Raw genomic sequence first — 16,950 nt, 5'->3', positions numbered from 1 at the left:
GATGCTGTAATTGGTAAGTCATACACTTTTCTCGTCTTCTGTTTATTCTTCCCTGGAAACATGGGTCAAAGTGGGGGGAAAATAATGATAATGATGAGAGGGAGGGGTGGATTTACACGACTTACACAAGAGATATACTAGACATTTCTAGGATGAACAATTACAATACGGTAACTACAGGAGACTAGAATTTTAAAGATATCTCAAGGGCTCCTATCCTACTATCGGGCTCTTAACTTTCTCTCCTCACCATCTCAGTTACCCACCCATAACATCACTTTTTCTTCCTTCACCTCTTTCTAGGTCTTATTTTTCCATTATATAATTTCTCCCTTTCCTTTAATTCATAGGTAAGGAATAGAAATAAATCAAAACAGAGAAAAGACAATAAGATGATACCTTATACACAGCCAAGCCACACTATACCTGCTCTGACCTCAGAGACAGAGATAAACACCTCAAAATCCTGACTCAACCCTTCATACAAAAAGGCTAGAACCCCAAAATAATCTCCAAGAATATTACTTCTTTCCTTAAAATACTTAGAGAAAACCTACTGCAGTACAAAGAGAAGAAAGCCATAGAGAATCCCCTTTACAGTGACATACAATCCAGAGCTACAAAAATTGAGAAGAATCTTAAAAGATCAGCAGCCACTACTCCAGGAGGATGAATTACTAAAAGAGATATTCCCAGCCCCACCAGTGCTGGCCTTCCAACAGCCACCTAATATGAAATAGAAATTAGTGAAAAACAAACTCCCAATACAAGCTCAAAAAGAAGAGCATGGCATATATCCTTGCAATATACCAAGCTGCAAACCGTGCCAACACATCTCACAGAATCCCAGTCACTCACATGGGAAAAACATTCATCAGAAGTGAATCCTTCATATGCTCATTCTCAAATGTGGTATATATCATTCAAAAGTGTGAAGGGTGCTATATTGGAGAAACAAGCCAGATGCTAAAGACAAGGCTCAATTTACGTAGACACAATATTAAACATTCCAATGCCAACCAGGATGCCACTGCATCAATGATCTTATGGTAAGAATACTAAAAGAAAATTTTAAGACAATCCAGGAATTGACTTTTGAAGTCAAAATGAGGAAATATCTTGACACCCACCAGACAGGTCTTAAAGATCTGGGCATTTTATCCCACTATAAACCATAAAATTATACCGCTATGTCACTCTCTTATCAGCCATCCATCTCTCCCTGTCTCTCAACTTACCCACTCCACCCTCTGTGAGACTGTCATTGGAATGCTTTTATGTTTCACTTATATATTCTGATATTTGTCAACATTTGCTTATTTCAAACCTGAAAAGGGGGGGGGGGGGATTACCTTTGAAAACTAATCAAAAATATATTAACTTAGTCCAATAAAAAAAGGTATAATCTTATTTTCTTTTCTATGTTTTGATCTATTTCTATGTGTTATCTTTAAAAGTGGACTAATACCCTACAACTTTCTTTTGTTTCTCCATCAATCATCTCCTCCCCACAATTCTTGTAGCTTCACTGGAGCTACCAGCATGGGGACACACTGAGTGTGTGCACTGCTGATTCAAAAGGCTGCTGTACCACTAGTCCCTGTATTCTTCCTCTTTTAGAAAGGAGCCATGCCTCAAGAGAAAAAGGAAACCAAGCAGGTACAAACATGCTCCTGTGCTGCTTGCCAATACTACATTTGCTGGCATGTGCACTACTGTCTTTGCCTCAGAGACAGGAGTAGCCTTCTGGAGGTCTCCTGTAGGGGTGGACCCTCGAGTAATCTTTACTCCCCAGGCCGAACCCCAAGCAAGAAAAAACTCTGGCTAATAACTATTAGACTTAATAAATGTTTATTCAAAGAAGCCAAAAAGTAATTATTCAGATATTAAAGAAAATAAAAACCCCAATAGAGTATAATATGTAGCAAATAAACAGAGTTTTCCCTGGAAGCTGCCAATATGTCCACCTACCAGTGTAGACACAGTGAGGCCCCCATCCTCAGTTCAATTTCCTCTTTTATACATTTTCTTTCCTTCTTCATTATCTTAATTACCCTTCCTACTTAATGAATATGCATCTTTCCAGAATCTTCCAACTTCTATCATTTATTCCCTCATTGCATGTACACATAGGGCCTGTCATGCACATAAGCACAAGTTTTCATTAGATAATGGTTTGACCTATGTCCTTGTTATGCAGAGTCATTATGCTAGCCCCCCCCCCCTTTTGCTGAAGTTACAATTTCACCCACACCCACTTACTTCTCTCCTTCTGATTGTTTATCTGGATACTGCAGGTATCCTTAGCCATAGGACTCTCTGTCTCTTAGTTGCTGACCAGCAACTTATCACAAGTTAGCATAGGCCAAATGTCAAACCACAAATCTCTACAGCCTAGAAAGGTAATTACCAGAAAAAAAAATAAATTTCTAACCGTCTTGCAAGTCCAAATCTGCTCCCAGCTTAAAAAATGCTAAACAGCTCTATTAAAATAAAATCTAGAAATATATAGGGTTTGCACCTTGCCATTTCCTCTGTGATGTACACATGGCCAAAGGCGAAGGGAAATCAAGAGAAATCAAAAATTCACACGCGACATGGGCCAATATTGCATAAATTGTTAACAGGGCTGTGGAGTCAGCTCACCAAAACTTAACTCAGACACCTCTATTTTTATACTGCCCAACTTCAACTTGGACTCCAGCTCTGACTCCTATTGAAATTGGGCTTTTATTCTTTTGTACTGTATCTAAAGTACTGGTAAATATAATTTTAAATTCAGGATAAAGACATGTATATATAAGTACAAAATGATAAATTTACCATATATTATAATGCTCACCAGAGACTTATACAGAAGCACTATTATCTCCATTTCCTGCTTGCCATTCCTCTCCTGATACATTCAAGTGGCTTTGGCCATTGCCTTTTCTACTTGTTTGGCCACATTATACATTCACCCCCATGTCGTCTCTTCTTTCATGCACAGAAGTACTTCACACCCCCTGTACTCTACCACTCCCTCAGGTTTTTGCAGCCCAAATTCATGACCCTGCATTAAAAAAAAATTTTAGTACCAACTCTTGCTGCCAACTTCCAGACCATTCTTCAAGCTCCACTAGATCTCTCCACCTGCTATCCACACCATCAAGGGTGTCTACCCTATTACAGATTTTGGTATCATCTACAAAGAGGCAAACCTTATCAGACACCCCTTCGTGTTATAAGACACAGAGATGTTACTGACGACCAGTTTCTGCGGCACACCACTAATAACATCCTTTTCCTCAGAGTACCTCCATTTAACTCTACCTCTGTGTCCTTCCACTTAACCAGTTTCTAGCCCAGTCACTTTAGAGCCCATAATACATGCACTCGTCCCATCCCCTTTATCCTATTATGTCAGTTTGATATTCCTGTCAAACTGCAGTTTATCAAATCTTGTAAGTAGGTAAAATTACTACTACTATTTAGCATTTTTATAGCGCTACAAGGCGTACGCAGCGCTGCACAAACATAGAAGAAAGACAGTCCCTGCTCAAAGAGCTTACAATCTAATAGTATAGATTAGTATAGTATAAATTAGTATAGTAAGTGATGCTTACCAGACATATAATGCTACTGAATATACAAATAATTTGAAACACCTAGATTAGATGTTTCAAATTATTCCCTACATGTCCTGTAGAAAAATGATCTCTTATTCTTCAACCAAATTAGAATATTGACTACTAATGAATCTATTACCCTTTTTCAGGGCACATATAAATTATTCTGTATGGGATAGGAAGTAGTGTTCTCTTGTGGATTCAAAACTGGTTGAAGGATAGGAAACAGAGAGTGGGGTTAAATGGTCAGTATTCTCAATGGAGAAGGGTAGTTAGTGGGGTTCCCCAGGGGTCTGTGCTGGGATCACTGCTTTTTAACATATTTATAAATGACCTAGCGATGGGAATAACTAGTGAGGTAATTAAATTTGCTGATGATACAAAGTTGTTAAAAATCGCAAGAGGATTGTGAAAAATTACAAGAGGACCTTAAGAGACTGAGAGACTGGGCATCCAAATGGCAGATGTTTAATGTGAACAAGTTCAAAGTGATGCATGTGGAAAAGAGGAACTCGAACTATAGCTAAGTGATACAAGGTCCCACATTAGGAGTCACCGACCAGGAAAGAGATCTAGGTGTCATCGTTGATGAGACATTGAAACCCTCTGCTCAGTGTGCAGCGGCAGCTTAGAAAGCAAATAGAATGTTAGGTATCAGGAAAGGAATGGAAAACAAAAATGAGAGGATGTTATAATGCCTTTGAATCACTCCATGGTGTGACCGCATCTCAAATATTGTGTGCAATTCTGGTCACTGCACCTCAAAAAAGATATAGCGGAATAAGAAAAGGTACAGAGAAATGCAACAAAAACAATAAAGGGAATGGAACGATTTCCCTAAGAGGAAAGGCTGAAGTAGCAAGAGCTCTTCAGCTTGGAGAAAAAAAAGGCTGAGGGGAGATATGAAAGAGGTCTATAAAATAATGAGTGGAGTGGAATGGGTAGACGTAAATTGCTTGTTTACTCTTTCCAAAAATACTAGGGCTAGGGAGGCAAGCAATGAAGCTACAAAGCAGTAAATTTAACACAACTGGAGAAAACTGGAGAAAATATTTCTTTACTTCATGTGTAATTATACTCTGGAATTGATTGCCAGAGAATGTGGTAAAAGCAGTTAGCCAGTAGTGGGTTGAGATCCTGGGGAACCAGGTTCAATTCCCTCTGCAGCTCCGTGTGACTCTGGGCAAGTCACTTAACCCTCCATTGCCCCAGGTACAACAGTAGTACAATGTACCACTTTGACCGAAGCCCACTAGGGACAGACCCAGTAACTGTAAAATAAAACTGTAAACTGCTTAGGTTTAAGCGGTATATAAGTGCTTAAATGAATGACTAAATGAATGTTTGGATAGCTTCCTAAAAGAAAACTCCATACGCCGTTATTAAGATGGAGTTGGGGAAAATCCACTACTTATTTCTAGGATAAGCATCATAAAATGTATTCTACTGTTTTGGGATCTTGCCAGGTAGTTGTAACCTGGATTGGCCACTGTTGGATACAGGATGCTGGGCTTGATGGACCTTTGGTCTGTCCCAGTATGGTAACACTTATGTACTTATGTAATTATCTTTAAAATCAAGCATGGTACCAGAAGACTGGAGGGTGGCCAATGTAGCACCAAATTGTTAAAAAGTTTTCTGTGTCGCAATTGCTGAGAATATGCTGGGCACAGTCCCAAAAACCACCACACAGCCATTGCATTTAGCGCATTGTCACATCTGTCAAATCTAGATTACCTCTGAGCTCTCTACACTAGAGAGTTAGGCACCTGCACGCAGAAATGCATAAAATCATTGATTGATAACTCTCAAGAAGGAGCAGAGAAGCACATCCTTCTGGAAATTAATAAGACTCCATACAACAAAACTCCCAAAAGACCATACAACAGCACTAAGCTTAAACTTTTTTTTTTTTTTTTAATCAAACCAGGGCATGCCTTGGAAAGAACAGCCTCAGCCCTCTCCGGACTGAGCAACGTGGGGTGTGCTCACAAAATTCAGCAAAGAACAGTCTGCCCGAGAAGAAGGCTGCCACCTCTGCTGATTAAGTGACAGGGAGTGAACGCTAAATGCCTGACTTTAGTCAGACCCTGTACCAAACAAACCTAACCCCACTACAAGTACCTAAAGGGGCACTAAGGTAAAAATTAGGGCAAAGAATAACCTATATAAAGAGCAAACTGTAAAACTAGATTGCACATACTCTACCATAGAAAGAAACACAACTACTCTTTTTTTTTTTTTTTTTTTTAAAGATTGCCAGTAAAGCAGATACAGTAAACGCACCTCTATTCGTAGGTACACCTCCAATTTCTTTGAGGTACTCATAACTAAAGCAGCTGGCAAGAATTTAAAAACCAGCAATTTTCAAAAAAACAAAAGAGACCTCCGGGAACTACGCCCCCTCTGTACCTTCACAACATCATATCGAATGGAACCTTCAAACATGAAAACTTCTTCCAGGAAGGATCTGCTGGCTTCCCCCTTAAGGAAAACAGTCTTGCCTAACACCTATGACCCAAGCTGCTGTTCAGGGTAATTTAAGGAAGAACTGAAAATTTAACAGACAAAAGGAGGGGATTCCCATGAAACCTGACCCAACCAGGAACAGAGCAGACTGGGCAGAAATCTGAGACGTTCCAGCAGAAGGAAAACAATATGAGCCAACATGCTCAGAATCCACATTCCCCCTGTAGATACTGCTGACAAAACAGAAGAACCCCATGAAGGGAAAAAACGCCATCAAAGCCATGAGGAGGGACGGCGAGGATAACAAAATGGCGGCATTCCCGCCAAAATGAAGCTGACTGAAGCGCCCAAGAATGCCGTATCGGCTCCTGTCTCTGACTAAATATTCAACACTGCGCAGCACTTTGCACGGCTTCTCTAGAGTCACAGTTCTCAGTCTCCACCTGCTGGAAGGCGTCACAACCCATCAGTCACATTCTGGGCTGGGCCGGAGGGACGCTAAGGAAATGTCCAATTTATTTAGTTTGCACTTTAAAGCTGCCTCTTCTGGATTTAAAGACAATAGAAACAAACATCACAAACATGAAAACATTTTAACAGGAACCTGGAGAGAGAAAGCACCAATATGGATTATCTTAGAAAGAGAAAATGGAACATCCATTCACACAAGTGCTGTCTACAGACTTCCAACACAAAGAGAGAAGTTGGATAAAGATTTGGTCACAGATATCCAAAAGTTAGACATGAAGGGGGAGGCAGGTGCTGTTGTGGGGTATTTCAACCTGTCAGATACGGATTGGAAGTCCCATCTGTGGAATCAGAAAGAAGTAGAGAGATTGCAGATGTTTTTCAAATTGTACTGCTGAGAAAAATGCTGATGGAACCCATGAGGGGAGGGGAGGGAAGGGGTGATGCTAGATCTTGTGCTCACAAATGGAGATAACATGTCCATCAGGATGGATGCCCACCTGGCCAACAGTGATCAATACAGATTACCAGATAAAACTGAAAGAACTGCAGAGAGAAAAACAGCTGGCAAAAGCTCTGGCAGAAGTACAAATGGCTAAAAACAAATAAGTGTGACAAGATTTTTTTTTCAGGTATATTAGTGAACGGAGGAAGGCTAGAAATGGAATTGTTATACTGAAAGATGCTATGAACCACTATGTGGAGAGTGATGAGGAAAAAGCAGATGTGCTTAACAAATACTTTTGTTCTGGCAGATTCTCTTAAAGAATTGTGTAATAAATCCTTGGAGACGGGAGGTTCCGCAGGATTGGAGAAGAGCAGATGTGATCCCTCTTCACAAAAGTAGAGACAGAGAAGTGGAAAACTATAGGCTGATAAGCCTTATTTCATTAGTTGGAAAGGATAGTGAATTTTCTGGAATCCAATGGGTTACAAGATCCGAGGCAACATGGTTTCACCAAAGGAAAATCGTGCCAAACAAATGTGATTGAATTCTTTGACTGGGTGATCAGAGAACCGTATAGTGGACATGCATTAGATATAAAGGCATAAAGCACTTAGACTTACAAAGTTACATAATCACCTATGGAACTTTGTAAGTCTAAGTACTTTGAAAATGAGCCCCATAGTCTACTTGGATTTAAGTAAGGCTTTTGACACAGACCCTCATAGGAGGTTTATAAACAAACTCAGCAGGCTAAAGTTAGGACAGTGGTGAACTGGATTGGGACCTAGTTGACTGACAGACAGAAGGTGGTAAATATAGCTAAGTCAGAGGATACTAAGGTAAGTAGTGGAGTGCCTCAGGAATCAGTAATGGGGCCAGAGTCTATTCAACATATTTGTGAGCAATGTTACTGAAAGGTTAGAAGGAACAGTTTGCCTTTTTGCAGATGACACCAAGATTTGCAACAGAGTGGACTCTCCGGAAGGAGTGGACAATGTGAGAAGAAGTCTACAAAAATTAGAAGAATGGTTGAATATTTGGAAGTTAAAATTTAATTCAAAGAAATGCAAAGTGATGCACTATAGAAATCCAAAAGATCAGTATGCACTAGGGGGTGAGAAACTGACACATACAGATCAGGAGAAAGACCTTAGAGTGCTAGCGTCTGAGGATCTCAAGGCGGCAAAACTATGTGACAAGGCGGTGGCTGTTGCCCGAAGAATACTAGGCTGCACAGAGAGAGGCAAAACCAACAGAGGAAAGGTGGTTTTGATGCTCCTGTAGAAGTTATTGACGAGGCTCCACTTGGGATATTATGTCCAGTTTTTGAGGCAATATCTCTTCAAGGACATAAAAGACTTGAGGTGTTCAAAAGAAGGTGGTTTGTGCCATAAGAAATATGAGAAACGACTGGAGGACTTGACGGGTGAAGCTTCGGTAACTCTAGTGTTGTACATCACTTTATTGTCACGTGCTGCGAGTGGGGGTGCTATACAACTCAGGGGAGAAGGGAAGACATCTTGACTGGTAAGTTGAATACTGTCAGCAATACTTGGGGATGATATATGGTTATTACCAAGACGCCATCATGTTTGGCTGCCTATATGGTTGACATGAAAGAGACAATTGTTTAAGTATGGGTGGCTGCGGTCTGCACAGAGTGGCAGGTGAAGCTGGCTACATTGTTGGGCAGCCTGGATGGACCATGCAGGTCTTTATCTGCCATCATTTACTGTGTTACATATCCATCCAGCAAAACACCAATTCATAATAAAAATGAAAAACAATCACACATACATATATATTATAGACCGGTGAGCCTGACGTCGGTGCCGGGCAAAATGGTAGAGACTATTATAAAGAACAAAATTACAGAGAATATTCAAAAGCATGCATTGAGACAAAGCCAACATGGATTTAGTGAAGGGAAATCTTGCCTCACCAATCTATTACATTTCTTTGAAGAGGTAAACAAACATGTGGATAAAGGTGAGCTGGTTGATACTGTGTATCTGGACTTTCAAAAGGTGTTTGACAAAGTACCTCATTAAAGACACCATAACACATTGGAGAGTCATGGGATAGGAGGTAGTGTCCTATTATGGATTAAAAACTGGTTAAAGGAAAGAAAACAGAGAGTAGGGTTAAATGGTCAGTTTTCTCAATGGAGAAGGGTAGATAGTGGGGTTCCCAGGGGGTCTGTGCTGGGACCGCTGCTTTTTAACATATTTACAAATGATCTGGAGATTGGAGTAACTAGTGAGGTAATTAAATTTGCTGACAACACAAAGTTACTCAAAGTTGTTAAATCGCGAGAGGATTCTGAAAAATTACAAGAGGACCTTACGAGACTGGGAGCCTGGGCATCTAAATGGCAGATGACGTATAATGTGAGCACGTGCAAAGTGATGCATGTGGGAAAGAGGAACCCGAAGTATAGCTACATAATGCAAAGTTCCATGTTAGGAGTCACCCACCAAGAAACGGATCTCGGCGTCGTTGTTGATGATATGTTGAAACCCTCTGTTCACTGTGCTGCGGCAGCTAAGAAAACAAATAGAAGTTTAGGTATTATTAGGAAAGTAATGTCCTCACTTTTGTTTTCCATTCTAATGCCTTTGTATCGGTCCAAGGTGCGATCGCACCTCGAATATTGTGTTCAATTCTGGTTGCCGAATCTCAAAAAAGATATAGTGGAATTAGAAAAGTTACAGAGAAGGGAGACGAAAATGATAAAGGGGATGGGACGACTTCCCTTATGAGGAAAGGCTGAAGCGTCTACAGCTCTTCAGCTTGGAGAAAAGACGGCTGAGGGGAGATATGATAGAGGTCTATAAAATAATGAGTGAAGTGGAACAGGTAAACGTGAATCATTTGTTTACTCGTTCCAAAAATACTAGGACTAGGGGGCATGCGATGAAGCTACAAAGTAGTAAATACGAATCGAAGAAAATGTTTCTTCACTCAACGTGTAATTAAACACTGGAATTCGTAGCCAGAGAATGTGGTAAAGGCAGTTAGCTTAGCGGGGTTTAAAAGAGGTCTGGACATCTTCCTAAAGGAAAATTCCATAGACCATTATTAAATTGACTTGGGGAAAATCCACTGCTTATTTCTGGGATAAGCAGATTAAAATGTATTAAACATTTTGGGGATCTTGCCAGGTATTTGTGACCTGGATTGGCCACTGTTGGAAACAGGATGCTGGGCTTGATGGACCTTTGGTACGTCCCAGTGTGGCAATACTTATGTACATATATGTGCCATTAATGTCAAAGCAGTGTTAAATGCAGGACAGAGCAAAAGCCATGAAGGACAAGCATCTGAATGCACTTTCTTGTAGCTGATCTCTAGCAGAGAAAGCAATTAGATTTCAAAATCTGAAGTGGAAGCGAGGAAACCTATTTAAGGTAGCCCAAAGAAACCTCATGCGCCAGTGTTTCTGCATTTAAACACCCTTCTTTACAGAAAGCACAGAGGACAGGTGCAACAGTTTCCTACGGTGGTAGCAACAAGGTTTGTATCTGAATTCAAAGAAGCATGGGACAACCATGGGAGATCTCTGAAGCTGAGGAAGTGACTACAGAGAAGCTTGTTTTCCTGGGCACACTTAGACCATATGTGGCAAATGATGGACAAGCATATTAGTCTATTTAGGTGTGTTTCATAAATACAAAGGGGTAGATATTCAGCTGGCAGCAGTAAGCATTTTTTTTTTAGCCATTACTGGAGTTATTCCCGGATATTCAATGCCAGGCCATGTCCAGGCAACAGCACTGAATAACCAGATTTATGCAGGCAGCTATCTCTTATGCTAAGTGCTGTATTTAGCACTTAACTGTCTATGCACCACCACATAAAGATAGGACTTTTACGCAGTCTGATATGGTCACTTAACTTAAGCGGTTAAGTGCCTATATTCAGCATTTAACCGCCAAAGTACTATTTCTACTTCCACAACATAAAAGTTTCAAATGAAGAGCTTTATGACAGAACGCTAATCTATGATACCGACTTCAGAATGATCATCTACCTACAAATAGTAATGTAAAATAACATTTCATAACTCATGGAATTTAACATTTGTATTAATAAGGCTGCTGATACTGTGAGATTCATTCAATGATTTCTATTCTTTCTTCTTCCTAACACCCAAAATGGAAATGCCACTGCTGTTCACGACCGTTTTTTTTGTTGATTTGACTCAGAATACTATACAGCCTATTCTTTCTTGGGGTTATACAATTATTCAAGACCATACTTTATCTTACGCATATAAAAGGAGTCACATTTAATATGTGTTATCTACGATTGGAAGTCCAAATGTTCTTAAACTCCCCCTTCCAAAATGCTCAAAGTGGCTACAGACAGCAAAATAAAGCCCGGCCTTTTTCCACCCTAAGACTCCCATCCAGACGGAGTTTTAAGCCTTTCGCGGATTCCCTGGGTCGAAACCAGGCTCCACTGACAGCTACCCGCCCCCCCCCCCCGGCTCTTCTCCTGTATCCTTACCGTCTGTGAGACCTGCAGCGGGGGCCCGAGATCCCCGAGCGCCAGAGAGCTGCACACACTGCAGAAGAGGCAACAACCAGAGCAGGAGCCGGCGCGGCCGCATAGCGCCTCACAGTCCAACCTGGTCCCGGTTCCGTAACAGTGAGTACAGCTCCACCACCATACGCCAAACACTACTACACTAGCCGCCTACACACGGAAGGCACAAGGCAGCGTCGAGGGGTAGGCGGAACCAGCGAGATGTCAACAGCTGGTGGTGACTGGAAACTCACAGCGCCACCCTGTGGTCTTCGAGAGGGGGCGCTACGACTTTATTGGGGGTGGGGGGAGGAAGAGCCAAGTGGCAGCATGAGGGATTCTGATTTTTTTTTTCATGTTTATCTGTTTTTGCACTAGCTCTCTCACTAGAGACTTGGATGGGGACAGAAATCCAACCCGTAGCCCTGGGGAATGTAGCCCGTCCCTGCCGCAAGTAATCTCCATCCCAGCTCCCGACCGTCAAGCCCTTGCAGTGCTGCAATCACCTTAACCCCCCCCCCTCCCCCCTCCCAAGAAAGCCTCAGTTGCAGGATCCGGATAATGGTTAATGGTTTATCATTCTATTGCTCCTTTGTTTTTGGCTACTTATCCCTATCCTATCAATGACTGAACACTTTAGAGTTATTATTCAGGCTTTTTATTCAGTCTTACCTGGGCTACTATAATATTGTGCATATGAAATTTTTTTTTAAGTTGCACAGATGAAAAGAAAAAGTGATTACAAATACTACAGAATACAACAGCTAGACTGTTATTTAGCATACAAAAATGTGATCAGGTTATGCCCCTTTTGCAAAGATTATATTGGTTGCCAATAGAGATGCTTTTGATTTTTAAATTATGTGTGTTGATCTTTAGAATAATCCATGGTCTAGCTCAGTGATGGCGAACCTATGGCACACGCAGAGCCCTCTCTGTTGGCACGCGTGCCGTCGCCTCAGCCAGTTCCAGCCCCCCTCCGAATAAAAGTCATACCTGCTCAGGGTTAAGGCGGCAGCGGCAGTGAAAAGCGCTGGCTCGGTGCGTCTTCAGCCTTCCCTTCTGTCTCTCAAGCTCTGGTCCCGCCCTTGTGGAAATGGGAAATGAGGGCAGGACCAGAGCTTGAGAGACAGAAGGGAAGGCTGAAAGTGCGCCGAGCCAGCACGCTTTTACTGCCGCTGTCGACGCCACCTTAACCCCGACCAGGTATGACTTTTAAATTTCGGAGGGGGCCCTGGTGCTCGGAGGGAGGGCAGGCAGGCGGCCTTGTGCTTGGAGGGAGGGCAGGCAGGCAGGCTGCCTTGTGCTCGGAGGGAGGGCGGCCGGCCAGCTTGCCTGGTGCTCGGAGGGCCTGCAGCCTTGCCTGGTGCTCGGAGGGCCTGCCTGGTGCTGGGAGGGAGGGTGAGCAGGAGGGCAGCAGCCCCAACGAGAAAAACCTAACGGGAGGTGCAGACCTCCCGTTAGGTTTTCCACAGTGACTTCCTTGGAAAACGGTAGTGCATCACATCGGATTAGTATTTTAATACTAATTTGCTCATTTGCATACCATTTTCGTTGACTGCTACTGTGACAGGAAAATGCCCTTTTGTGCATGTCCCTGGTTTACTACTTGCGTTCTAAACTGGCTAGAACCAGTTTAAAACCCACGTTGCTTTTATTCAGGTTAAATTGCCCTGTTGGCACTTTGCGATGAATAGATTTTAGGTTGCTGTTTGGGCACTCGGACTCTGAAAGGTTCATCATCACTGATCTAGCTCCTTCTTATTTGATTCAAGTACTGGCTTTCCAATCATTGTGTACAATTTTGCAGTGTGGGAACTTACAAGTCATTTGTTTTTCATCAAAGGGTATAAAATATACATGGATTTTTCATTCAGATTTTGCAGATGAGGCAACAAAAAGCTGGAATATTCTGATGCTAGATCTTCTATCCAAAACTGATTATATGAACTTTGTCAAAAGTTACAAACTTTTCTGTTTTCTACATTTTTACAAGTCTAAACTTCTTATTTTATTTGTTTTGTTGGGAACTTCTCAGAAATAACAGGTCTTCTTTTATTGTAAATCATATTGAGCTAATTGTTCGTGGTATATTGTGGATATAAATTGTATATTTTTTTTGTATTATTTAAGTTCCTTTTCTGTTTCCCAGATTTATTATTTTGTAAACTGCTACCATGCATGTTTCACAAAAGGTCATATAGTAAGATAAATAAACATAAACATCACCTGGATGGCAGGGACCTAGCTGTAGGATCACTTCCTATCACACCAAGGTGATACTCTTCTTTTAAGTAACCTGTCTCCTCCAAGACAGCACAGTAGCTGTAATACTGGAGGTTGAACTGCTCTGATATGGCTCTAATTTCTTCTAGATAGTTCTACCTATCTTAGCTCTAATGATCTGCCATTCTAGCTTCCAGAGATTGGACTCATTCTCTGAGATCCAGGAGCACTTTGCACCAAATGCACACCCTCTGAGCAACTGGTAGATGATCACAAATGACACTGGGTCAAAAGACTGGATAGCCTCCATCTTACTGCTGCACAGCCATCTACATCTTAATGTTGATGAGATGTTAGTTATTTAAAGTTAAGGATGGAGGGATGGTTAAATAAATAGAACATAAGAATAGCCATACTGGGTCAGACCAATGCTTCCAACAGAGGCCAATCCAGGTCACAAGTACCTGACAGAAACCCAAAGAGTAGCAACGTTCCATGCTACCAATCCCAGGGCAAGTAATAGCTTCCCCCATATCTATCTCAATACCAGATTATGGGCTTTTCCTCCAGGAGCTTGTCCAAACCTTTTTTAAACCCAGATATGCTAACTGCTGATAGCATATCCTCTTGCAATGAGTTCCACAGATTAACTATTCGTTGAGTTTAACAATATTTCCTCCTATTTGTCTTAAAAGTATTTCCATGTAATTTCATTGAGTGGCCCCTGGTCTTTGTACTTTTCGAAAGAGTGAAAAATTGCGGTAGGTGGTGGAGATGAAAAAGGTAATGGAATTCAAACATGTGTGAGATAAACACAAAGGAATCCTGTTTAGGTGGAATGGATCTATTGAATCTTAGCGGACATTGGGTGGCGATGCTGGTATTTGGAGAATAAAACCGGTGCAGGGCGGACTTCTACGGTCTGTGCCCTGAGAAAGGCAGGGACAAATCAAACTCGGATATCCATAAGTATTACATACCATGTAAAATGAGTTTATCTTGTTGGGCACACTGGATGGACCATTCAGGTCTTTATCTGTCGTCATTTACTATGTTACTATGATTCACTTTTACCCATTCTACACCACTCATGATTTTGTAGATCTCAATCATATCCCCCTCGGCCATCTCTTTTCCAAGCTAAAGAGCCCTAACCTCTTTAGCCTTGCCTCATATGAGAGGAGTTCCATCCCCTTTATAATTTTGGTTGCTCTTCTTTAAATCTTTTATAATTCCGCTATATCTTTTCTGAGATACAGCAACCAAAATTGAGTGGAATACTGAAGGTGAGATCACACCATGGAGCGATACAGAGGTATTATAATAATTTTGTTCTTATTTACTATCCCTTTCCTAATAATTTCTAGCATCCTGTTTGCTTTTTTTTTTCCACACACTGGCAGAACATTTCAGCAGATTGTCTACATCTAGATTTGTATTTTCTTGAGTGCTGACTTCTAAGGTGGACCCTAACATGAGGTAACTATATTTCGGATTATTCTTCCCAGTATGCATCACTTTGCATTTGTCTACATTAAATTTCATCTGCCATTTGAATGCCCAGTCTTCCAGTTTCCTAAGGTCTTCCTGCAATTTTTCAGTCCGCATGTGTTTTGACAAATGTGTCATCTGCAAATTTAATCACCTCACTTGTCATTCTGATTTCCAAATCATTTATAAATAGGTTAAATGGCACCAGTCCCAGTACAGATCCCTGTAGCACTCCACTATTCAACCCTCTTGCATTGAGAAAAATGACCATTTAACCCTCGCATTGAGAAAAATTACCATTTAACTCTACCCTCTGTTTTCTGTCCAATAACCAATTCCTCATCCACAGAAGGAAATAACCTCCTGTCCCATTACTTTTTAATTTTCTCAGGAGTCTCTGATGAGGAACTTTGTCAAAAGCTTTCTGAAAATCTAGATACACTACATCAACCAGTTCACATTTATCTACATGTTTATTCACGCCTTCAAAGAAATGAAGCAAAATTGGTGAGGCAAGACTTCCCTTGGCTGAACTCATGCTGACTGTCACATTAAACCATTCAGGGGCGTATCTGAGGTTCAGCGATGGGGGCAGGGGCTAAGGTGAGGGGGCACATTGTAGCCCCCCCCCCCGGCCGCCGCCGCCACTGCCGACGACCCCCCCACCTCGCCTTCGCCGTCACCTACCCCCGCCGAGGTCCGCTTCCTCCTGCCTGCCGGTGCCTTTTACTTCAGCTGGCAGGAGACCTAACCCCCCCCCCCCAGCCCAGCTGAGGTCTTGTTTAAGTTTTCTTCCTCGTGCTGTGCTGCTGTTAAAAGCTGCATCCCTTCCCTTACAGTTTCGGAGTCTGACGTCGCAGCACGTTGACGTCCTGCACGTACAACATGCTGCGTCGTCAGACTCCGTCCGAAACTGGCCCCACGCAGATACGCCCCTGGTCTATGTGTTCAGTGATTTTATTCTTTATAATAGTTTCCACTATTTTGCCCGGCATTGAAGTCAGACTTACTGATCTGTAATTTTCTGGGCAAGAAAAGAGTAGAGCAATGGAACCTCTCACAGCTGGTGTTCAAAATAACCTTTATTGGAAACTAAAAAGAGTGACCCGACACGAATCATGTTTCGGCCTCACCAGCCTGCATCAGGGGTCTATAAAATATCAAAATATCATATATAATAATCAACAAAAGGAAATATACATAAAATTAATACACTACAGATGTCGGCAAGGGCGCATGAGTTTCCAGTGACCCGGTTAAGGCCAACCCCGGATGACGCTCAGTTGAGCGAAACACAAATCATGTAGGGTCAGTGAACAACACAAACGTCTTCCTTGTAAGATGGATGATGGTCCAGTTGATGGATGAAGTATTGGAGGCGTCTAAGGATTCTATAAGCAATTTGTACTGACAGAGTTGGTGCCAGCTTTTCCATGTTGGAGGAGATTCGCTCTATACTTGTACAGCAGTGTGGATAGTGGTAATCTACAATTGGTGTGGTGCCTTGTGCAAGTTAGTTCATCTTCAGCAGGAGTTTCCACCTGATGCATATTAAGAACTCAAGTGGACGGTTCTAAAGAGCCGGTTGATGCATGAACAATTAGTATTTAAAGCACCGGTGCCCTGTTGGACTGTGTTTTGAATTGTTAAAGATTGATAACGGGCCCTTAGTCACAAATTATGTTATTTCGTTATGTGGTTGTGAATGAT

General features: G+C 41.7%; 1 protein-coding gene across 1 annotated transcript in view; it reads right to left on the bottom strand.

Annotated features, from left to right (window-relative positions):
- ADAM17 (ADAM metallopeptidase domain 17) overlaps positions 1-11,725 on the bottom strand; it is a 160,281-nt gene extending 148,556 nt beyond the window's left edge. The window contains exon 1 of the mRNA XM_030198883.1: positions 11,506-11,725. Coding sequence (XP_030054743.1) covers positions 11,506-11,608 — 103 coding nt within the window. The 5' untranslated portion in view covers positions 11,609-11,725. The remainder of the gene's footprint in view (positions 1-11,505) is intronic.
- Between the last annotated feature and the right edge of the window lie 5,225 nt (positions 11,726-16,950).

This window comes from Microcaecilia unicolor, chromosome 3 (genome assembly GCF_901765095.1).
Source record: "Microcaecilia unicolor chromosome 3, aMicUni1.1, whole genome shotgun sequence".
In the NCBI taxonomy this organism is placed as follows: domain Eukaryota; kingdom Metazoa; phylum Chordata; class Amphibia; order Gymnophiona; family Siphonopidae; genus Microcaecilia; species Microcaecilia unicolor.
Note: the sequence above shows the minus strand (reverse complement) of the source record. Positions and strands in the feature narration are given on the sequence as shown.